Source organism: Neomonachus schauinslandi, chromosome 14, assembly GCF_002201575.2.
Source record: "Neomonachus schauinslandi chromosome 14, ASM220157v2, whole genome shotgun sequence".
Classification (NCBI taxonomy): Eukaryota; Metazoa; Chordata; class Mammalia; order Carnivora; family Phocidae; genus Neomonachus; species Neomonachus schauinslandi.
In genome coordinates this window covers 76,090,808-76,116,194 of record NC_058416.1, presented here as the reverse complement: position 1 = coordinate 76,116,194, position 25,387 = coordinate 76,090,808, and the positions used below count along the sequence as shown (strand labels likewise).

The 25,387-nt window shown below is 37.2% G+C and overlaps 1 protein-coding gene across 1 annotated transcript in view; it reads right to left on the bottom strand.

Moving 5' to 3' along the window:
• SPPL3 (signal peptide peptidase like 3) overlaps nucleotides 1–25,387 on the bottom strand; it is a 140,118-nt gene that overhangs the window by 13,839 nt on the left and 100,892 nt on the right. Inside the window, exons 3-4 of the mRNA XM_021703496.1 lie at nucleotides 7,517–7,605; nucleotides 602–721 (exon numbers count right to left, since the gene is read on the bottom strand). Coding sequence (XP_021559171.1) covers nucleotides 602–721; nucleotides 7,517–7,605 — 209 coding nt within the window. The remainder of the gene's footprint in view (nucleotides 1–601; nucleotides 722–7,516; nucleotides 7,606–25,387) is intronic.

The following is a 25,387-nucleotide window of genomic DNA, read 5'->3' as shown; positions in this document are numbered from 1 at the left end:
AAAAAATGTCTTCTGTTAGCACTGTACAGATAGTCTTGAGAAGAAAGAAGTACCTGATTTGAAGTAGGGGAAGCAGAGACATCTAGGGTTTCTCATTCTCTTCTATCTTAATACGAAAAGAGAAACAGTGGGCCAGGGGATGATCTGACATGTCCAGCATTTTGCTGATGTTTTATACACTTCCATCACCTCTTGGCTTAAAAACTGATCAGGGGGCTGACAGTCAAATTACTTTGATTAGTTATCAACTGTGTCTGTCTACAGAAACATCGGTGGGGGTTGCAAATGACCACTCTGCCACACTGGATCTTCTGATAACCTCCCAGACAAGGAGCCACAGTCAGAGTGGTTCTACTTTGGTGTCATAAAGCCCACATATTTTCAAACCCTTGGTCTTTCGTTCAGGCTGTGCTGGCAGTCCCAAACTGATGCTATGTGTATCCCGTGGTTCAAGGAGAAGTGTGGGGAGAAAAAAACAGACTTAAGAAGAAAAATTTGCATGGCATGGTATATAAATCTTAAGTTTTGAATGATGATTAAAAAGAGGTGAAAAAAATTCCTTTTAGGTTAATGTTTAGGAATAGAGAAGAAACTCATTTACCTGCTGTACATATTGTAAAAACTACTTGAACTGAGTCAAAGAAGAAGAACATTACTAGGAGAGAGACAGATGCTCCAATTGGAAGGAAGAGGGCCTGGGTAGAGTCAATAGTTTGGATACCTGAAAGAGAAAAAAGAACATATTAACGACTTAAGTAACAGGCGCTATGCCCATGTACTGCAGAGACTTTAACACTTCTAGGGGTTAGTATGTAAGATATAGATTATCTAGGTCCTCTGATTCTTTCCTTCCCACTGAGATTATGAACTCCTTGCTCTCCTCATGGTGCCTTCATTAGCTACCTCATGGTTGCTAACAATGGTGGACAGGGTGCCAAAAAAAAAAAAAAAAACCACCCCAAAACAAACAAAAACAAAAAATGAAGAACATATACAGGTAGTAAAAATTCAGATCAGTTGGGACACCTGGGTGGCTCAGTCAGTTAAGCGTCTGCCTTCGGCTCAGGTCATGGTCCCAGGGTCCTGGGATTAAACCCTGCCTCGGGCTCCTTGCTCAGTGGGAAGCCTGCTTCTCCCTCTCCCTCCCTCCCACCTGCTGCTCCCCCAGCTCTCTCTCTCTCTCTCAAATAAATAAATAAAATCTTAAAAAAAATTTCAGATTAGTCAACTTGAGTACATTTGTAGTCTCATTTGCAGGTCTGGTAAAAGAGGTGGTTTAAATCCACTGACTAAAATCATTTCTCATCATCTACGGATTTACTCATGTTCACTCTTCCCCACTGTTGCTGAGGATCAACTCTGGGTGGAGTCGGGGAGTGGAGGGAATATGACATCTGAAAACCAAAAATCAGAAGAATTATTTTAAGGAATAGGAGATAAATGGGAGAAAACAATTACTTGGGATACAGTAGGATTTAGCACATTGGTTTTCAGTTCTTGGTTACCAATTAGAATCACCTGGAGAGCTGTAACAATTACAATGCCCAGGCCCAACCCCAGATCAATGAAACTGAAATCTCTGGGGGTTAGCAGGCCCAGCTAAAAACCTCCACAAAATTTTATTTTGCATACAGAGTTGAGAAGCGTTAATAAAATATTTGGTAGAGAAGAGAAACATGGCAAAATCTGATAACCACTGAATTAAAAGAAAAAATTACTAATCTTGTGTGTGATCTACTTCCAAATTAACCCTGCTGAGATATAAAGTTCTTGAGAGGAATTAAAGAAAAAAAATTCATACGAGCTATTACAACGAAGTATCAGAAGTCTCTCTTCATTAAATTAAGGCTATGAATAAGATATAAGGTGACCAGAATGAATATAACTAGGCACAAAAGGTTGCAATCATCAACCAATGCTTAAAAACTGCTCTTTGGTATTGAAATTTACCTCTCCCAAGAAAGCTATTTAGGTATTTTAGTTAAATAAAATATTAAATATTTCTACAAAACAAAATTACTTCTTACTGGCTAGGTGGATGAGTCAAATAATTCACCTATGAATAGGACATTTCTTTTTTTTCTAAAAATATTTTATTTATTTGATAGAGACAGCAAGAGCGGGAACACAAGGGAGAGGGAGAAGATCCCATGACCCTGGGATCATGACCTGAGCTGAACGCTTAGCACCTGAGCCACCCAGACGCCCCAAGGAAGGAGTGATCTATGTGTCAAGACAGAGATGCTCTTAGGAAGATGGCTGACCAGAACTGCAGTCAAACTTCTTCACTTGGCCCCTGGATCATTTGTGTATGGGGGGGTGGGGGGGTATCTTACTTAAAGTGAAGTGTCTTATGGACATTTATGAGACAAAACTCCATGAAATCTCTAACTGAATTTCACCTAATTGTTTTATTTGAGTGCTCTACACCAGGTCAAAGAACTACTAGAGGAAACTACAGATTTCAGGTGCCTTTCACAAGAGAAAATAATGGTTTCTCAAATGAATAACTGTTATATGAGGAGAAACAAATCTTAAAAAAAATTATAAATCTTAAAACACACATCCACACCCCCCTCTTTTGTAAAACAAAACATCATATAGTCTACAGATTAATTATACTGGTTTAAAATATGAACCGAAAATTTAAACGGCTGGCTAGAACAAAGACTTTAGTGAGTCAGGTGTATGAGAAGTATTTGTTTAAAAAATATAAATTTTAGAAGTTCAGTCTGCAATTAAAATGCAAAACCGAATACAAAGAGCCTTTCTAGAATATTAGATAGAATGCACAGATTTTTGTTTCTTAAAAGTACAGATTTAAACCAAGAGGTATGAGACACTGCTTCCATTAGTTTTATAGAAGAATGCCCAAGGGAGTTTACCAAACAGCAATGTCACAGGGCAAGTGAAGTTCCTTTAGTTGCTGACAATATGCTCCCTAAAAAAATGTACACAATTTTAATACTGTACTTCCTAAAGGTCTGGAGATAATGGTCCTGTAGGGGATGGAGCTAATTAATTAGCAATTTCAGCCAAATTTCAGTGACTTCAAAACAAAACAGAGCAAAGCAAAACAGAGTCATCATAATTAGGAGGAGTTACTCAAATGCAGTTGGCATTACCTTTAAAGCCAAAATTAACATAAGAAATAGGCATGGTTTTCTCTTCAAGGCGGACCCTAGAGATAAGGTACTTTAGGACAATAGCAAGAAGCTGCCAAGAGATGGAGGGCAGTCGCAAAAAAAAAAAGAAACAGGCATGGTGATGGAAAAAATTATGTACAGAGAAATTATTTTTAGCATTTAGTGAACAAGGCTACAGGCTAAATATAGGGTCATGAAATAGATACTGAACAATATACACCAGCATTATTACTGATAATCACTAAGAAAGTTACCGATTTTGCACCTCCATGAAAGAAGCATGCTGAAATTTTCACTATTTACTGAGCACCTATTACACAGTACGTAACATGAGAGGGCTTCAAAACTCTGTACAATCTTCACAGTTCAGATAAATTACGTGGGAAGCCTGGTAAAGGACTTCAAGATGTCAGATATTGGGGTAAGGGTGGGAGCTGTCCTTTTTTTAACCCACTTAATACTGATTAAATGAAGGACTGGTGTGCCAGGAGGAAAAATCTCTTTATAGAATTTTTGGGGGCAGATATAGGGATGAGACAGGATTTAGAGCCAGGTTCACAAAAATCAGAGAAGACCTAGAGGGCACTCCCTCTTCCCCACTTTCTTTCTAACTCTTTTTATTGTAAAACACAACAAGCATACAGCAAAGTACATAAAACAAAAATGTAGAGTTCAGTCAATCAGTTAATACCACCCAGGTCAGGAAACAACCCTGCCAAGCCCAGAAGTCTTTCTTGTGCCCCTCCCAGTCCCTATTCTTTTCCCCAAAGGGAACTACTATCCTAGCTTTTATGATACTTTCTTCTTTTCTCTGTTTTATATGTTTTCTACTCAAGTGCACATCCTAATACTAATACTAATATTTATTTTGCCTATTTTTTGAGCTTATTTCATACACTGAATTACAGTAGCACGTTATTTTTGTGTGTTTGGCTTCTTTTAAAGCGCAACATTGTGAGCAGCATCCATGCTGTTTAGGTAACTGTCACTCATTTTTTGTCTTTTTCACAAATTCCTTGATTCTTATTTATTTTGGGAGTAGGCACCTGCAACCTTTATTTCTATTTTTTAAATTTTGCAACCTTTAAAAACAACTTCTACCTATTTACACTTTCTCCTTCAATCAGCTCAGAACACTCTTGCCAAAATCTGAACACTAAACTCATACCTTCCTTTCCTGAGAAGTTCCTCATAATTCTTCTACATTGTTATCATTCAGGACTTCAATCTCTTTAGCACCTAACACAGTCTCTTGCGTTTCTCTGTTCATCTTTCTGGCTGTTATTATTTCTTTGATTTTGATAAATGTACCCCATTTTCCATGCTGTCCCTTCAATCTGGAATGGTGTCATGCTCCATGATCAAGTATTGGCCGGCCTTGCCGCAACAGCCATTTCTTTCATTGTGTTTTTCCTGATTATGTGGTAGTGGACTGTATTCTCTCCTAATCTGTGTCTATCCCTTCTGGTATCCATAGCCCAGATGAGGCACCGAGGAAATACATTTGTGAGGATAATTTAGCACAACAAAGGAGGTAGATTTAAGTAAATGACAATTTAAACAAACATCTACTACTCTTCAGAAGTCAGTGGTGAGAAATGAAACTGATGTCACCATGTAACTTCCTTCCACTGTATGGACTGACCTAATCATTTATTTGAGGATAAAATTGTACTTAGACACACAGTGTCCACTTCTCTTAGGTTTCTGTGATTCAATGTACAATGGATTTATAATCTGGTTTAAATACATCATTTGCATATATACTACATAACACAGGACTTGTAAAGGAGTTTCAGTTGTATAAAGTGATTTGGCCTAAAATGTTGATAGAAGATAAATGCTATATAATCATTTAACCTTAAATTCAGGAATTGACACTGGGTTTTACCTGGTTCCTTGTTAAGTTACAGGTATGGTATTTTACCTCATACAAGGATCTGTGTCATAAGTTTAAGAAAAGACTCATATTTAAATGATTCTATTTGTAATGCCCACTTTACACTCCTGGGGACAGCGAACACATTTAACTGGGTGAAAACTAGGCAAGTATAATTGGCGGGAAGAGTAGTAATTAGAGAAACTGAGTGATCTCTTTTCAATTTAACTTCTAAAATTCTCCATCAGTATTCTAACTTTACATTGGATCCTCAGTATCTCCTCCCCATTAGGGTGGTAACTTGAGGCTGTCCTGTAAGTCATGCTCATTCTCTCTGTGTCTGTTATCATATGCTCTTCCCACCCAGATTGACTTCTCCAGCAATCCAAGTTCACTGTTTCAAATTTCAGGTCAAACTCACCTTCTCTGGGATGGGTCAATTATTAAATTGACCTATGGTGGCTCACCCTGACTTGCCTTTCTTTTTATTCTCTGTGTACATGGATGTCAAATGAGTTCATCTCAAGTGCTTACTCTGATCTAGTGACATTAGATGCTTGTTCAGAAGTACTCTGAGGCTATGGTAAGGGTCTGTGAGAGAAAGTTCTTATTTCAGGGACGGAAGTGGTATTTACTATCTCTGTCTTAGTACTTTATTAATGCCTTACAAAGTGTTTTGGCCACACTGCCTAGTGATAGCTTGGGTAACAGCTCTTGTGCTTTTTCAGCTTTCAAAATATCTAATAGAATATCCAAAAAATATATAGCTAATAAATTGCATGGTAGGAGCCCAGTATCAAGCTCTTGATTATCAAATCAAGTCTCCTTATTTATAATTCAATTCCCCTTATAATAAGCATCACCATTTTCTATAACTCTATTGAGGCACAATATACATATGGCAAAATTTACCCATCTTAAGTGTCTAATACTTGCCAGGCAACTACAAATCCACTCTCTGTCTCTCCATATTTGCCTTTTTGGATATTTCATGTAAGTGGACTCACACAATATGTAGTCTTTCCTGTCTGGCTTCTTAACATAATGTTTTGAGGTTCATACATGTTGTAGCAATGTACATGTATCAGTACTTCATTCTCTTTAATGCTGAATAGTATTTCATTGTATGGATAGGCCATATTTTGTTTATCCATCAACTAGTTTATTGATCTCTGAGTTGTGTTTCTACTTTTTGACCATTATAAACAATGCTGCAAAACATTTGCCATCTAGCACACTTCTATTTCTTATAAAGCAAGCATTCCTTTTTTTTTTTGAGCTAGGTTTATTTTTTTTATTAACATATAATGTATTATTTGTTTCAGGGGTACAGGTCTGTGATTCATCAGTCTTTTTCTTTTTTTTTTTTAAAGATTTTATTTATTTATTTGACAGAGAGATAGACAGCACAAGTAGGCAGAGTGGCAGGCAGAGGGAGAGGGAGAAGCAGGCTTCCCGCTGAGCAGGGAACCCGATGCGGGGCTCGATCCCAGGACCCTGGGATCATGACCTGAGCCGAAGGCAGCCGCTTAGCCGACTGAGCCACCCAGGCGCCCCTGTGATTCATCAGTCTTATACAATTCACAGCGCTCACCATAGCATATACCCTCCCTAATGTCCATCACCCAGCCACTCCATCCCTCCCACCCCCTCCACTCCAGCAACCCTCAGTTTGTTTCCTGAGATTAAGAGTCTCTTATGGTTTGTCTCCCTCTCTGGTTTCGTCTTGTTTCATTTTTTCCTCCCTTCCCCTATGATCCTCTGTCTTGTTTCTCAAATTCCACATATCAGTGAGATAATATAATACTTGTTTTTCTCAGATTAACTTATTTCATAAAGCAAGCATTCTTATAAAATCTTTAATATCAGAAGAGGTTGTCATAATACTTAGTTTTACAAGTACTTCAAGTAACTATCTTCAAAGAGTCCCTGAATGAATTTGTGATCAATACTTATAAAATTATTGACCTCACCAAAGGGTTTAAATGAAATCATAAACAGGCAGATACCTATCTATCCTACTTGTTTTTAAGAAAATAATCTTAGGGGCGCCTGGGTGGCTCAGTTGGTTAAGCGACTGCTTTCGGCTCAGGTCATGATCCTGGAGTCCTGGGATCGAGTCCCGCATTGGGCTCCCTGCTCGGCAGGGAGTCTGCTTCTCCCTCTGACCCTCCCCCCTCTTATGTGCTCTCTCTCTCTCATTCTCTCTGTCTCAAATAAATAAATAAAATCTTTAAAAAAAAAAAAAAAAAAAAAAAAAAGAAAATAATCTTAGCAGTAAGCTTTTAGGCATGAGTTAAAAGCAGTACACAAGAAATCAATGGTTTAGATTCAGAACATAAGAATTTTTACAAATTATGCCAATACAGATTAGATTTTATTATTATAACCAAACATAAATCCTTAAACCCAGTAAATTAACTGGGGTTATAGAAAGAATCTAATTAAGGCCACTACATGCATTAAAGTTAATTGACATAAAATTCCTTACTATTATTGGTGCTGTTGCCATTGAAAGACCCAGAAGAACTGCTACTGTCTTTCTCTTTATCTTGATTTTCAAAGTCCATATTAAGGGACCTGTGGAAAAAATTATATAAGTTTTAATTTTGAAAGAAAGTAGGTCCAAAAAGTCAGTAATGAGACTATATTTTAATATGCTAAGGCATTAGGAACAATAGGAGAGGCTCTTTTGAACAACTCTGCAAAACAGTTCTTATAGCCACATTTTGAAAAACAATCTACATTCCTTCTAATATGTCAGTTCAAGAGTTCTCCTGACTGCAGATAAAAGCATTCCATTGTGGCTGAATCTTCCAGCAATATCTCTGTGCACATCCTTAATTACTTCCTTATGATAAATATCTAGAAAGAGAAAAGTCAGGTCAAAGGGCAAGCACAATTTTGAGACTTTAACGTACTACACAACTGCTTCCAAGAAGGTTGTACCAATTTGCTCTCTGGTAGCAGTGTATGAGAACATTTTTTTCTCTACACCTTGTCAGCTTTCATTTAACAACAACATATACTTGAGTTTTTACTCTATATAGGACTGTTCTACATAATGGAGGGACAAAAAATAGTGCATAAAACGGGCTTTCATGGATTGTACATTCCAAGAGGGAGGACACTGACAATAAACAAGAAAAGTAAGTTAGATGTATATTAATGGTACCAGCTAATGAGAAAATGCAGGAAATGAAAAGACTAAGCTTGAAATTTTAAATACGGTGGGTTGGGAAGGCCTCACTGGTGTGATTTCTAAGTCAAGACCTGAAGGAAGTAGTCACTGTCCATTTGGGGAACTAACAATGCAATCTCTGTTCTAATTTTGCATTCTTTAACTACTAAACAATTTTGTGTACGTGAGTTCACTCATTTCTTTCTTTTTTGGTAAACTAACTGTTCAAGTCCTTAGCTCATCTTCAACTATATTAAACTGTTTGTGTCCTAAAGCACTTCCTGCAATGATGGAAACATTCTGTATCTACACTGGGTAGACATAGCCACATGAGCACTTAATATGTGGGAGTGCAATGAGGAACTGAATTCTACTTATAGGAGCTAAAACTATAAAATTCTTAGATGAAACATAGGGATAAATCTTCATGTTCTTGGATTTGGCAGTGGATTCTTATACATGATGCCAAAGACACAGCCAAAAACTGGTAAATTGGACTTCATCAACATAAAAATCTTGTGCTTCAAAGGACACAATCAAAAAAGTCCCAACCCATAGGATGGGAGAAAATATCTGCTATTATGTCTGATAAGGGCCTTGTATTCAGAACATGTAAGAACTCCTACAATTCAATAAAAAGACAACCCAATTAAACAATAAGCAAAGAATAAATAAATACTGAATAAATACTTCTCCAAAGAAGATATGCAAATAAAAGATATGCAAATGAAAAGATATGCAAATGGATGCCAATAAACATACAAAAAGATTTTTCACATCATTAATGTCAGGGAAATACAAATCCAAACAGAATGAGCTAGCACTTCACACCTACGAGGAGGGCTATAACCAGAAAATCAGATAATAACCAAGTGTCAAGCAAGGACATTGCTGGTGAGAATGTAAATTGATGCAGACACTCTGGAAAACAGTCTGACATTTTCAATTTCTTTAATAAATATAGGGCTATTCAGGTTATTGATTTCTTCTTGAGTGAGCTTTAGCAAATTGTGTCTTTCAAAGAATTGGTCCATTTCATCTAAGTCATCAAATTTACTGGCATAAAGTTGTTGACAGTGGTCCCTTATTATCGTTTTAATACCTGGAGGCTCTAGTTATACCACCTCTCTCATTCCTGATACTGTTTTTTTTTTTTTTTTTTAAGTTTTTTTTATTTATTTACTAGAGAGAGAGAGAGCATAGGCGAGAGAGAGTGAGCGAGAGTACAAGAAGGGAGAGCTGCAGGCAGAGGGAGAAGCAGGCTCCCTGCTGAGCAAGGAGCCCGCTGCGGGACTCGATCCCAGGACCCTGGGATCATGACCTGAGCTGAAGGCAGTCACTTAACCGACTGAGCCACCCAGGCGTCCCCCTGATACTGTTTTTATGGCTTCTTTTTTTCCTGATTAGTCTGGCCAGAGGTTACCACTTTTATTGGTCTTTAAAAATCAGCTTTTGGTTTCACGAATTTCTCTCTACCCCTGGAGAAAATATTTCACTTATTTTGGCTTTGATCTTTATTCTTACCTTTTGCCTATTTACTAAATTGAGGTTAATTTGCTCTCCTCCCGCCTAGTTTAAGATTAAAGTTTAGATCATTGATACCTTTTTCTTCTATTCTAACCTAGGCATTTAGAGGTGTAATTCCTCCCCTAAGTATTGCTTTTGCAGCATCCCATAAATTTAGTGTGTTTTCACTTTCTCTTAATTCAATGTATTTTCCATTTTTCTGCTTCTTTTTTGATGCATGGAAGTGTTATTTTTGTTTCCAAATATCTGGGAATTTTCTAGACCTCTATTACTGATTTCTAATTTGATTCCATTGTGATCTGTTAGGAACTGACTGTTTGTGTCAACTCCCCTCCACCACCCCACAAAAAAGTTCATTTGTTGAAGCCCTAACTCTCAATATGATGGTTATTTGGTGACTGGGTCTTTGGGATGTAATTCTGCTGTGATCATGAGGGTGGGGTCCTCATGATGGAATCAGTATCCTTCTAAGAAGAGATACCAGAGAGCTTGCTCCCTCTCTCCTGGGTGTGCACACACCAAGGAAAAACCATGTGAGCATGCATCAAGAAGGTGGCTGTCCGCAGGCCAGGAAGAGTGCTCACCAAAACCCAACCATGCTGGCACCCTGACCTTGGATTTCCAGCCTCCTGGGACTATGAAAAAATAAATTTCTGTTGTTTAATGCCATCCAGTCTGTGGTATTTTGTTATGGCAGGCCCAGTTAACTAACAGAGATCAGAGATCATACTTTTTATGCCTTGTATCCACTTATTGAGACTTGTATTATGTCCCAAAATATGTTCTATCTTGGTAAATGTTCCATGTGCACTTGAGAATAATGCATATTCTCCTGTCAGATGAGTGTTCTACGAATATCAGGTCAAGTTGGTTCAGAATACTGTTCAAGCCACTATATCTTTACTGATTTTATGACAACTTGTTTTATCAAGTACTAAGAGAGAGGTCCTGAAATCTTCAGCTATATCTGTGAATTTGTTTTATTTCTCCTTGAAGTCTGTTATCAGTTTTTGCTTCATGTATTTTGAAGATTTTGTGTGATGCATAAACATTTAGGATTATTATGTCTTGTTAATTGATCACTTTATCATTATGAAATAACCTTGTCTGTAGTAATATTCTTTGCTCTGAAAGCTGCTTTGTCTGATATTAATATAATTAACTCCAGCTTTCTTTTGATGAATATAAGGTATATCTTTTCCCAGTCTTTTACTTTAAATCTTTTTCTAGCTTCATTATCTGTAATGTACTTTTTGTAAGCTGCATATAATTGGATTTTGCTTTTTAATTCAATCTGACAACTGTTGTATTTTGATTGCTGTGCTTAGGCCAATTTCATTTAACATGATTATTGTTGTGATTAGGTTTGAGACTATCGCGTTGCTGTCTGTCCTGTCTTTTTTTGTTGTTCCCCTTTACCTGACTTCTTTTGTATTAATAGTTGTTTTTTTTTTTAAAGATTTATTTAGAGAGAGCACAATCAGGGAGGGGCAGAGGGAGAGGGAGAGAAATCCTCAAGCAGACTCCCTGCTGAGCATGGAGCTGGATGTGGGGCTCAATCCTAGGACCCTGAAGATCATGAACTGAGCCAAAATCAAGAGTCAGCCACTTAACTGACTGAGCCACACAGGTGCCCTAGGATTAACAGAGTATTTAAATGATTATCTTTTATCTCTTTTGTTGTCTTATTATCTGTAACTCTTGTTCTTTTATTTTTATTTTTTAAAGATTTTTATTTATTTATTGAGAGAGAGAGAGAATGATAGAGAGAGAGCATGAGAGGGAGGAGGGTCAGAGGGAGAAGCAGACTCCTTGCCGAGCAGGGAGCCCGATGCGGGACTCGATCCAGGGGCTCCAGGATCATGACGTGAGCTGAAGGCAGTTGCTTAACTGAGCCACCCAGGCGCCCCTTGTTCTTTTATTTTAGTGGTCACTGAGCATTTAAACATCTTTAACCAATACAGTGTACCTTCAAGTTATATTATAGTACTTCATGTATAGTATAAAAACCTGACAACAGTGTACATTTATTACTCTGAACCTTTGTACTATTACCATGCATTTTACTTTTACATGTTATGCTATTAACTGTACAATATACTGTTATTTTTGTTTATACAGTTATATTCTAAAAAGTTTTAAATAATAAGAAAATAGTCTTTTTATATTTATTAATATTGTTACAATTCCTGGTGATCTTTATTCCTTTGTGTAGATCCAGATTTCCAGTGGTTACCATTTTTAATCTGCTTGAAGTATTTCCTTTCACATTTCTATCTTTCTTTCTTTAAAGATTTTACCTTTTATTTGACAGACACAGCGAGAGAGGGAACACAAGCAGGGGAAGTGAGAGAGGGAGAAGCAGGCTCCCCGCTAAGCAGGAAGCCGATGCAGGGCTCGATCCCTGGGCCCTGGGATCATGATCTGAGCCAAAGGCAGACACTTAACGACTGAGCCACCCAGGCGCCCCTCCTTTCACATTTCTTATAGGGCAAAGTGGTTTTGTGTATCTGAAAACACCTTTATTTTGCCTTCATTTTTGAAAGATTTTTTGCCAAAAGAATTTGTCAACACAGAATTTTATGTTGATAGTTTTTCCTTTCTGTATTTTAAAGCTGTTGTTCCACTGTCTTCTCACATTATTTTCAATGAGAAATATGGTGTTTATCCTTATCTTAGTTCCTCTCTATGTAACATGTTCTTCTGCCCACACCCATCCCCACCGATCCCTGGCTCCTTTTTGGATTTTCTCTTCTTTGACTGCTTTTGAGTGACTTGATTATGATGTGCCTTGGAGTAGTCTTCTTTATGTTTTTTGTGCTATGGGTTTATTAAGTTTCTTAGATCTGTGGGTTATAGTTTTCTTCAAGTTTGGAAAAATTTTGGCCATTAATTCTTCAAGGTTTTTTCTTTCCTTCCCTTTCTTCTCTCTTGCAGGGACTCTGCCCATATATTAACCCACTGGGGTTGTTCTTTGATGTTTATAGGACAAAGACACACTCTTTCCATTAAGAACATTTTTTTCCCTCTTTTCTGTATTTCATTTTGGATATTTTCTGTCACTGTGCCTTCAAGTTCACTAATCCTTTCTTCTGTCATGTCTAATGGTTGTTAATCCCATGCAGTGTACTTTTTTCAGGTTTTAAAACTTTTTTATTTACATATTTAAAAAATTGTGCATTCCAATAATTAAAATCATTTGAACAACAACAAAATGACACTCTGATTACACAGCATTTTATAGACTGCGGGACACCTTAGAACAGCTTGGATTTTCTCTAGATTTCACTGTTGTCCCACCCAGCTTCTTCCTTCAGCAGTATGCACGTTCTTTTCCTTTCCTGGCAGCCAGCCAGGCAGATGGGAGAGGTATGTGACCTTTGTTGTCAGTAGTCCTCGATTCTCTGATGTGAAAATGGGCAGCAGTCATTTAAACTTGATCCAAACTCTCTGCATCTTATAAAGTTAAACAGCTAGAAGCAGTAAAGTAAGTACATAATGCTTGTGGAATGTACAGTGCATATCGGCAGTACATGCCTCACATTACGATTTGCCTGCTTGCTTCTTCTGTTGTTTCTTTTGAGGGTAATTCTTCTCTTGCATTTCTATCTTCTTCAATTTTGACTTACTCAATTTCTCAATCTCAGCCATATCGTGTTTGTGAGACATGGTTACAGGGACGCAGAGTGAGATGCATGAGCAAGCAGTGTCTTGTCTGAGCAGTGGCTGCCACTGAGTGCCCATTCAGTGTATTTTTGATCTCAGATGTTGTTGTTTTCACCTCCAGAGGCTTAATTTTGGGCATTTTAGAATATCTTCCATGTATCTACCTAACTTTTTGTAGAGATGAATATAATACCAGTTTTGATGTACTTCCCTGCTAATTCCAACATATGTGTCAGTTCTGGGTTGGTTTTGATCGATTATTTGCCTCATCATTGGTCATGTTTTCCTTCTTCTTTGCTGCTGCCTGGTCATCTCTGCTTGTATGCCAGACATTGTGAGTTCTACTTCGTCTCAGTATTTTTATATTCCCACAAATCTTCTTGAGCTTTGTTCTGGGATGCTGTTAGTTACTTAGACGTGGTATGTGTTCAGGTATTGCTTTTACAATTTATTAGGCAGTGCTCAGTTTAGGGTAATTACTCTCTACCAACTGAGGCAAGACCTTTCTAGAGAGTACTCTACCCAATGCCACGTGAATCGTAAGGTTTTCCAATCTGGCTGATGGGAGTACGTACTCTGCTTCTAATCCTTTCACATTATTTTTTCCTTAGCTTTAGGTAATTTCCTCATATGCATGCACTGATCAATATTCTGATGAATGCTCAAGGGGTGCACCTGCAGATCTCTGGGGTTTTCTGTCTTTCATACTCTGTCCTATTACCTCTGGCTGCCTCAGGCTTTCTGGACTCTCAGCTCTGTCTCCTTGAGGCAGGGGATGTTTCTCCCTGCACCATGACCTAGAAGTTGTCTTTAATGTTTTCCCTTTTTTCTTTTTTAAAGATTTTATTTATTTCACAGAGAGAGATAGAGCAGGAACACAAGCAGGGGGAGTGGGAGAGGGAGAAGCAGGCTTCCCGGGGAGCAGGGAGCCTGATGCGGAGCTCGATCCCAGGACCCTGGGATCATGACCTGAGCTGAAGGCAGACGCTTAACGAATGAGCCACCCAGGCGCCCTGTTTTCCCTTTTTCTTAATTTTGTTTTTGAATAGTAAAAATTGTACACATTTATGGTATACAACATGATGTTTTGATATATGAATACACTGTGAAATGATTACCACAATAAAACTAATTAGCATATCCACTGCCTCCCATAATTACCTCTTTTTCTCATGGTCAGAGACCTGAGATCTACTCTCTAAGCAAATTTTAAGTATAGAAATACATTAACTATAGTCACCACAATGTACATTAGGTTGCCAGAACTTATTTCATCTTATACCTGAAAGTTTGTACTCTTTGATCAATCTCTCCTCTTTCTCCTAACCCTCCAGTATCTGGTACTACTATTCTACTCTCTATTGCTATCAATTCAACTTTTTGGGGGGCATGGGGGCAGAGAGCACTATCTTAAGAAAGCTAGAAAAATAGTTTACCATCTCTCAGGATTACTGTCCTCTGTTGTCTGATGAACAGTATTCCTGACAATCATTATTTCAGGCGGGATGGTAAATCCAGTTCCTGTTACTTCATCTTGGCTGGAAGTAGAAGTGCTTCTAGGTAGTTCTTTTAAATATTCAGGTCCCAAACTGAGCAGATTTTGAAGTGAAGGAGAGGTCTCCTTTCATTTCTTATTCATACTGTTTATAAGTCCTTGGGGGTACTGGAACATTGTTGAGTTTTATCCCTCTCTTCAGGAGAGGTCAGAATTCTCCCTGGAAGGGAATCTTAACCAAACTGTGAGGCTCAGGTCCTACTGATAATGCTCTTCACTTCATAGCTTCCTACCCTTAGGACTCCAAATCTGCTAGATCCAAGAAATTTGACCCTCTACTATAATAGCTTGACTCTGCCATTTGGCTTCATGTTCTATCAACCACTGTCTAAAACTCCCTTACCTGTTACTGGTGCTGGAGAAGCCTGCAACTGGTTATGTCTTCAGTTAGAATTGGCGACCTGCCCAGAAAAGCCAGTGGAATATTAACTGACTGATCCCCTATAAACTTGGCTAATTAGCTGTTTAACAAACTGTTGCACTGGAAGGGCAGCCCTAACAGTTGACAGATTTTCCAATAAGACCAAAGGATGGATATTTATACAGATGTGGTAGACACCCTTTAAAACATGGATAACCCTACTCTTCTGAATATGGTCAGGGCCCTGATGTGTTGGCCTTCCTGGGAGTTTATAATTAAAAAAAAAAAAAAGCCCTGTATTTTAGAACATTCATCTTATATCTAATATTGGGGACTTCTATTTCTCCAGCAATCAGAGGAAGACACTTTAACAGAGATTAGAAAGTATACTAGCTGTTCTCACCTCAGTCAGCCCTAGTCATTGCTATAGTGACTGGCTCCTGGGACAAACTCTACCCTGTCAACTTTGATTAGTTCCACAACAAACTAGATACAATGTTTTGCAAGTATTTCTCCTGCTAAGACACCTGTCCTAGTTTTCAGCACATGGTTTCATTTCTATGGTTTTTAAACTTTAATTCATGTTTCTCGTGGAAGAGCTAATCATCCGTGGAGAGTTAAACTCTAAAACTGGTGATGTAATTCATGAGGACCTATCTGGAGCCATGGGAATATGAAGACCATCTTCCCTGTGGGCATGCTTTGGAGAAGACCTGTATTAATTTAAATCACATTTTTCAAGTTCACTTATGAATGGAACAACAACAACAACAACAAAACAACATTTGTTATGCCTACTCTGCTTCTCAGAATCTTGGAGACAGCGTGGTACATTTACAGAAATTGTTAACCCACATCTCAACCACTGGGGCTGGCTATTACACATTCTTAGCTTTTCCTATGCTTTCTGCTGGCCATTATAATGATGTCTGGACTGGAAAGTTCCAGTCATCTCTGGTTTGACCCTAGGCACAGTTGTTACAGAGCCTTTGTCCTAACATTGGGTAAATGAGACTGGTTGCTGAGAGTACTGTCGGATAGGCTTAGGGGTGATACCTAACTACAGTTCAATTTGTTATTAACTAAGGACTATTTAAGACTATTCTGGCTTTTTTAAGGCAAGGAAGGATTTCCCTTCTTTTCAAATACCACTAGATTGTGATTAACTTAAAACCAGTTTTAGCTGTAACGTTTTCTTAGAACCTAGTTTGATAAGAACTGTTGCAGGGACAGGAAATCTTTAGATAAGCTAATGAGGTACCAAGGTGGGGGTGGGGGTAAGCAAGCATGTTATATGATTTGAAGCTTACTCTGAATTTCTTATTGCCACAAATAAGCTTAGCTAAAATCAAGCACTGCCTGATCATCAGACCATGGGTCACTACTCCACAAAACAGAAATCTGGTTAAATGAGGCTGTGGGGCCCCACATATTGGCTCAAACAGGAAATTTATGTATTGTAGCTTTACAAAACAAGATCAATGGACAACCGAGGTTTAGCAGATTCCAGGCCACTGTGACAGGGGTCCAGTCAGTTACCCATACTGCGCAAGTGACAGCCAACTTAAGCTGTTTAAATAGTCTTTGCTGCCTCCTGAGCAGAATTATGGGCCTTTATCCCGCCTTACTTGGTAATCTTTATTAACTCTACAGATATGAAATTGCTTGGCTGGACCTAGAAGAGTTTATTCCATCTTCATAAAAGACTATCTTTAACTCCCCACCTCCCCATCCCATCACAATCTCATTGTTATTACTATACAATAACACACATTAATTCATCATAGTGTTATCACTAGAATCCAGCCAAATTGTATTGCTTAACAGCAAGTCTGAGTTACTGAAATCTTGTTTAAACACTCACAGAAAGACCTGGGCTATTTCATCACAACCACCTACCATTGCAGAAAGAGCCATCTAAATTACAGCATATTACTTGCTATTTTTAGTTGCCTTCTCATCACCTATGACTGAAGAGAAAATAGTTATGGGTCAAGCTATAGGAGGCATACAAATTTCTAATTATTGATGCTAGCAAAGAACCTACATGAAGAATCTACTACTAAGAATCCAGGTAAAAGAGATGGTCTTCTGACTAAGCAACTGAAAACTTCCTAAGGGTTAAAATAATGATAATAGTTAACCTTTATTGGGCTTTTCCTGTCAGGCATTATGCTAGCTGCTTTACAGGAAAGATTTCTTTTGTTTCACAGAATAACTATAATTAGTAATGATGACTGTATTTGGAGAAAGAGCATTTAAAGAGGTAATTAAATTAAAATGGGGGTGGAAAGGGTGGACCCTAATCCAATTTGACTGATATCTTTATAAGAGGAAGAGATTAGGACAGAGAGAGACAATCACCCCAGGCACATGCATACATGTGAGAGAAGACCACGTGAAGGGCACCATCTACATGTGAAGACAGCAACCTATACTCTGGTTTCTCTTCAGATCGTATAAGCTGTTTCAGAATGAAACCAACTCTGGCTGACACCCTGATCTTGGACTTCTGGCCTCCTGAAATACATGTTTTTAAAGTTAGCTAGTCTGTGTTACTCTGTTATGGCAGTTGTAGCAAACTAATATGAAGATGCTCTATTATTATCCCTACACGGTAAAGAAACAAAGGTTCTCACTATAACGCCCTGCCCTGACTATAGTATCAACCCTTCCAAAACAAACGAACTTCTATTTTTTTTTTTGAAAAAATATAATGATTACTAAAAAACTCAAAACAGTAGAAAAAGGTACAAAATAACAGATTCCCCAAATCCCTATCTCCAGAGATCTATGCATTTGGTGTACATTTGCCTTTTTTAAAAAATGAGGATTAATATACTATTATTTCACAAATTAATTTTTCATTGGCTAGTATTCCAAGGATGTGTTTTTACATCAATACATACTACTTTTTCCTCATTAAAAAAACAAAACAAAACAAAAAACCTACACAGTATTTCTCCTTGAGTTAACTTGACCTGATATCATTTTTGGATGAACTGCATATATCCTGCCTTATTACAGAGAAATATTAAGACAAGCAACCTTTTATAAACAGATGATATGGTTTTATTTTGAACTGGGAAGGGTTCAACTGACAACTGAGCCTGCCAGCTAATTAGTGTCAGAAAGAACAACTGATCAATGTTCTTCAAATTTAAATTAGTGAATAAGTGAAAATCCTAAGTGTGCCTTTTTGGGGTCACTTTGATGTACATTTCACAAGTAATATATCACAGACACTAACTACATGAGGAAGTGTTTTAATGTTCTCTGAGTGCTTCAATAAGATTTTATTTTGGCTGAGGTGGAAATCTGGTTGTATTTGCTCTAAATCTTTTCAAACTAAAACTAATTCAGCTGCAAGGAACAGAACTTGAGGAAATCAACTACTCATGTCTTTATGTACTGGACTGGATTATAAAGGATTTTCTGAAGAAAGTCCTAGGGCTGTGGGAATTTCCACTGCTTGCCCAGAACAAGGGGAAATACAGGCTTATCATAGGCCTTTTTAGGTTCCTTAGTTCTGATGAAAATACAAATGTGCTCTGAGCACTGTTAAGACAAAGAGGTCTGTATTCAGCTGGCAACAGAGTACATGTCCGGACTGCTGCCAACATTTATCAAGAGATCAATATTCAGAAATAATCACTTGAAGAACGAACAAACCATTCATTTCTCCAGATAGTCTAAAATATAATGTTAGACCAGAGTAAGCTAGCAATCTGGACAACTTTCTGCTGCTGGCTATGTGCCTCTAATTTTGGCAAAATTACTTTTGCTGAAATGTATTTTCATGAAATGACCTTCAATTGCTGATTTTGAAGGGTACTGTAATTCATTCAACAAACATTTGAATGCTTATTATGAAACGCTATGAAACTCAAAGTTGTAACCTCTTTTTGAGGATCTTCAGGATAAAGGTCTGTCTGATCTTAAGACCAACAACAGTTGTAATTCACCTGAACAACTAGGTTCTTTTTATTCAAGGGCACTAAAAAGGTTTTCTTTTTTTCTTCTGAAAGTTGGCTGCTAGAAAGCTTACTGTGCTATTTGTGGACCACCAGTAGTAATAAAGGTATTGGCCAATACGGTTTGCATTTTTAGAATTATTTTTGGCTGTCTCCACCCATACTTCTTCTTTTCTTTGGCCCCATTTTGATTTACCTTATCTCATCACAAGTTGGCAAACCCTAGCAAATGGTCTGAAATCCTTTTGAACAGGGCAGAGCAAAAATAAACAACTGCAGGAAGCAAAATGGAGCTGAGAACATATTTACTGAGTTATACTTGTTCATTCATTTGGATTCTGATAACGGAGGACACTGAGTACTGGAGAAGAAAGGCAAATTGGAATTTTTTATCTTAATATTTTAAGAATACCATGTTTTCTGATCATTCTAATATTAGAAGCAGGTGCAATGAAGAGGGGAATTCACTTGGTCAAGGTAAACACTACATGGTTGAATTGGATTTAAGCTAAATGTGTGTTCCTAGAAAATTCAGTGTTTTGTTTTTTTTTTTTTTACAAATGGAACATTTTAAAAAGAGTTGATGGAATTGTTAAATATATCAAGGAACTTGTCCACATACATTACAATGTCCATAACCATTCCCTAATAAATTCAGATTTCTGTATATAATGTTTTCTGAAGGTAGGACAGGTTAAGAGGTGGCTACAAGAGCAGTTCAAAAGATAACATGTCACATGCCACACCACTGTGTGATCAACACACGTCATGACACCGTGGACCATGATGGAATTTGTTTCTATTAACCTGGTCTGACTTTACAACAATACACATTTAGTGTGAAAGGCAACACAATCATAGAAAGTGCATTTCTTATATTCTCTGCAGTCTCATTAACTTGATGACATTGTCTTCCTAGAGAAGGTTTGGGTATAAGCAAATAAATTGAGTTTGCCATTAAATAAAGCATAGGTAAGTGCTTGTCTTAAAAAAGGTAGTAGTTACCCTCCAGTTACAGAAGTTCCGTTCTTCCTTCATATAGCAACTTTATATAGGGATTATAGATAAATATATATTAAATAATTATCTATTTAGAGAGATTGGATATAAAGTATATCTTCCTTTTGATTTTCTTTTAGATCTATTCAAACCTGTTATTTTTTTGTCTATGATTCCTGACAGGACAGAACTCAAGTATAAAGAGCTGTGGTTAGAAGTTTGTTCTCTCACTCACTGTTAATGCTCTTCTATAGTTTGTCAAACTTTTCAGGGACATAATGATTAAATAAGTAATTATGCTATTTTTTTCTGAGCAACTGGAAAGACTGAGGAGAGACAGGTGTCAGTTTGAGTAATATAGGAAATCTAGCAAAGCTCAGCCAAGGGATGGCAAACATAAGGGTTCCTAAATTGAGGATTTGCTTTGGCTTTTAGAATCTAGTTTTACACAGTATAGTTTTTCCTTCTGTACTTAAAAACGTGAAAGCCTGGTGAGAAATAACCCGTACAATTAAAAAATCTTTTATCCTGTATTTTATGATATTCCCCCATGTCTTCACAGCTTTGAATAAAATGTGATAATTTAAATGAGTAAATAATATATTCTTATGGTCTCAGAGGAATATGAACATATATGGTTGGGTGGTGGTGGAGGGGGGAAAAACAGAAACAGTTCTATTCAAATTCAGGAACACTTTTTGTGCATGTCCTATATGGAGGGTAGCATGAAAAGTGTATCATGGAAGCTAATGGAGAAAATTTTAGTAGTAGGTGGTGGTAAACCATCAAGGACAGCTCAAGAATAAAGACTGGAGCAGTGCCTGGGTGGCTCGGTTGGTTAATTGTCTGCCTTGGGCCTCGCACTGGGCTCCCTGCTTTGCGGGAGTCTGCTTCTTCTCTGCCCCTCCCCACTGCTCATGCTTGTGCACTCTCTCTCTAGCGTGCTCTCAAATAAAATCTTAAAAAAAAAAAAAAAAGAATAAGACTGGAGGGGAATTTTTTTTCTTGTTAGCAAAAGGGAAAAACTCTTGAGAACTTCAGGAGAGCTTCAAATAGATTTGTAAAGGGTAAACAACCTATCAATGAATGGGCCCTGAAAATGCTACCAGCAATTAAGAATGACTGAGAAAGTCAGGAAAGAATCTGCACAAAGTCTGTCATGCACGCCACCTGAACAGGCTCGGGCGTTGGGCCCCCATCCTAAGCCTAGTGAAGCAATCTTTCCCAGGTGATTTTCATGCACAGTAAGGCCTAAAGACCACTGCTGAAGAAAAAAAAATTCACCAAAAAGAGGTTTATTTATTATTATTTTTTAAGATTTTATTTATTTATTTGACAGAGCAGGAGAGCACAAGCAGGAGAGAGAGGCAGAGGGAGAGGGAGAAGCAGGCTCTCCACTGAGCAGAAAGACCGATGCGGAACTCGATCCCAGGGTCCTGGGATCATGACCTGAGCCTAAGGCAGTCACTTTACCAACTGAGCCACTCAGGCAACCCCAAAAAGAGGTTTATAAGAAAGCTTCTCATTCCTTCTGACTTTACTACCAGATCAATTTATTTGGTTCAGATTTGAGATTTTGTTACTGTTCTCAGTAGCCAGCAGTAATAAAATACTTAAATCCCAGCTCCATCACTTATTACACTTGACTACTTAACATTTTTGGGCCCAGTTTCCTCATTTGTAAAATGGGAGTAACAGTATCTATCTTGTTGAATTAATATAAGGATGAAATGATTTGACTTTATGTAAAGCCACTTAGCACCGTCACATAAATGCTCAGTAAAATATTAGCTGTTTTCTTCATCTTCATCACATTTTTTAATTCAGTCAATGTCACAGTAAAAAGATTACAATAACCAACAAAAATCACACATCTCCACCCAACCCCTCACGGTAAGTAACAGAAGTCAACTCACAACAATTAAAAAGCATCTCAACTGTAGAAAACCCAAATGGTAGGAGTCAGACAGCATATAGACTGGGAAGTATCATTCAGAACCCACAGGGTCTCAATGAAGAACTCTCTGTAAATATTTTCATCAAGGAATCTATGTCCAAATAAGTCACAGGCCAGTTCTTCATCCAGCTATCTCACGTTTATTTGAAAGCAAGAATTAAAGAAATTACTTTGCTACTAGTTTTACCTCACTGACTACTTCAAATTTCACTTCTGTTATCACAAAGACATATTTTTGAGAAGAGGCATACATAAAGCCCCTACATGATCCTAAGTGCTAAAAAGAATCTGTCAGGTTGAACTACATAAAACTGCCAATATTTGACAAGTTTTGACCTACCAAAGCAGTAACTGCAGTATTGCTTGTTCACTAAATACTCAAAAAGAAAAAGATGTGAAACTTTGTTTCTACTACTAAAATATACTTACAATTCCCTCTGGAAAGCTTAAAGAGAGACAGCATTACAAGTCAGAATAAATGACACTACTATCATTATAAATCATAATAATACTCATAATTAATGAAATAACAATTTTCCAGACAGGGGTCTACAGAGGTTAAGTTTCTTGCCCCAAATTAAACAGTGGGAAGAGAAACAGAATCAACATCAGTCTCTTGACTAAGTTTTGTAATATCATGTTTCCATGAAAAGTCTGCTTCTTTTATTGAGCCTTCCATCTCAGAAATGGCATCATTACTGGATCCAGTTGTTTAGACCATAAACCTTGGAGTCTTCCTTGACTCCTCTCTCTCACACATACTATCCATTCTATCAGCAATCTTGTCCTAAATCCATTGACATTTCACTCCACCACTATTAGCCAAGGTAGGGCCATCATCATTTCTTGCCTGTACTAGGCCAACACTCTCCTAGTTTCCCTTATTTCACTTTTCCCTCTTACCCAACAAGCTATTTCTCATACAGAACCCAGAACAATATTTCTAAAACACAAACCAGATTATGTCACTTCCTGCTCTCAACCTTCTGTTGTAGGTTGATTTTTCCAACTGCACATGGAATATTCTTCAGGACAGATCATATGTTAGGCCATAAAACAAGTCTCAAATTTAAAAGGACTGAAATAATAAAAAGTATGTCTCTGACGAAAACGGAATTGAATTAGGCTCTTAAAATTCCTTTCAACAGAGAGAATTTTGAAATATCCCCAAATAGTAGGAAAGTAAGCAACACACTTATAAAGAATCCATGAGTCAAAGAAAAAAAATCACCAAGGAAGTTAGAAAATATCTTGAACTGAATGAAATGAAATACAACATAACAAAATTTATGGGATGAAGTTAAAGCAATGCTTAGAGAGAAATTTGCAGCCTGAATTGCCTATGTTAAAAAAGAAGAAAGGTTTCAGATCAATAACTTCAGCTTCCACCTTAAGGAACTATGAAAAGAAGCACAAACTAAACCCAAAGCAAGCAGATGGAAGGAATAATAAAAATTAGAGTGGAGATCAATGAAATCAGAAAATAGAAAAAAAAAATAAAGAAAAATTAATGAAACCAAAAGTTGTTTCTTCGAAAAGATCAACAAAATCGAAAAGCCTTTAGCTAGACTGACCAAGGGGGGGAAAAAAAGACCAAAGATACAAATGACTACAAGAAAAAATTAAAGAAGGAACATCACTCACTACTGATCAATAAAAATTAAATGAATTATATATGAACAATATGAACAAACTGATGCCAACAAATGAGATCATTTAGAAAAGATACACAAATCCTAGAAAGACACAAATTACCAAAACTGACTCAAGAAGAAAGAGAAAATCCAAGTAGACTTAGAAGAAGAGATAAAATTGGTAATTAAAAATCTTCCCACGTGCAACTGTAAGAGAGTTGGAATGGTTATACTAACATCAGACAATGTAAGAGTTTCATGACAAAAATTGTTGCTAAAGAGTGACATTTTATCTCGATCTATTAGGAAAATAAAAAAAATTGTAAACAGAAAGTGAAAAGACAAACCCACGGGCTAAGAGAAACTCTTTGCAAGCATTTATCTGATAAAGGACTTGTACCCATAATATATAAAGAATTCTCAAACAACAATAAGAAGGTGATACAATTTTAAAATGGGCAAAAGATATGAATAGACACTCTTCACTAAAGAAGACACACATATGGTAAATAAGCACATGAAAAGATGCTCAATACCTCATTAGTCACTAAGGAAATGCAAATCAAAACCACAGTGAGATACCATTTCGTATCCACCAAAACAGAACACAGTATCTATAATCAAAAGATAATAACAGAAATTGGAACCCTCATACATTGCCAGTAGGAATGTAAAATGATGCAGCTGCTTTGAAAAACAGTGGCAGTTTCTCAAAATGTTAAAAATAGAGTTGCAAAATAGATCCCAGCAATTCCAGTCCTGGTATCTACTCAAGAGAAATGAAAACTTATGTCCCAACACAAACTTGTACATGAATGTTCACAGCAGCCCAAATGTGGAAACAACCTATCCAACTGATGCATGGATAAACAATATATTGGGCAATAAAAAGGAATGAAGTACCAACACATGCTATAACATGAATAAACTTTAAGAACATTATGCTAAGTGAAAGAAGGCCGTCACAAAAGGCCATGTATTGGATGATTCTACTTAAATGGAAATTTCCAGAATAGGCAGATCTATATAGAGACAGAAAATAGATTAGTGGTTGCCTAGAGCAAGGGAGAAGGCAAAGGGGGAATGACTGCCAATGGATACGAGGTTTCCTTTGGGATGATAAAATTGTTCTAAAATTGGTGATAGTTGCACAGTTTTGTAAATATACTAAAACCACTGAATTGTGCACTTTACATAGGAGAATTTTATCTATGTATATCTCAACAAAGCTGTTTAAAGAAAACCCCTACTAATAAAAAAAAAAAAGAAAGAAAGAAAGAAAGAAGGAATAAAGTATTGAACCAAGTAGGAAAAAAACAAAACCAAAAAAAGCCTCCCACAATGGAAAGCCTGGCTTTAGACAGATAAACTCTAACAAATATTTAAAGAAGAAATAATACAATTCTAACACAGTCTTTTCAGGAAAATGAAAGAGGACGAAACACTTCCCAACTCATTCAATGAGGCCAATATTATCCAGGTACCAAAGTCATAAGACGACTGGTAAC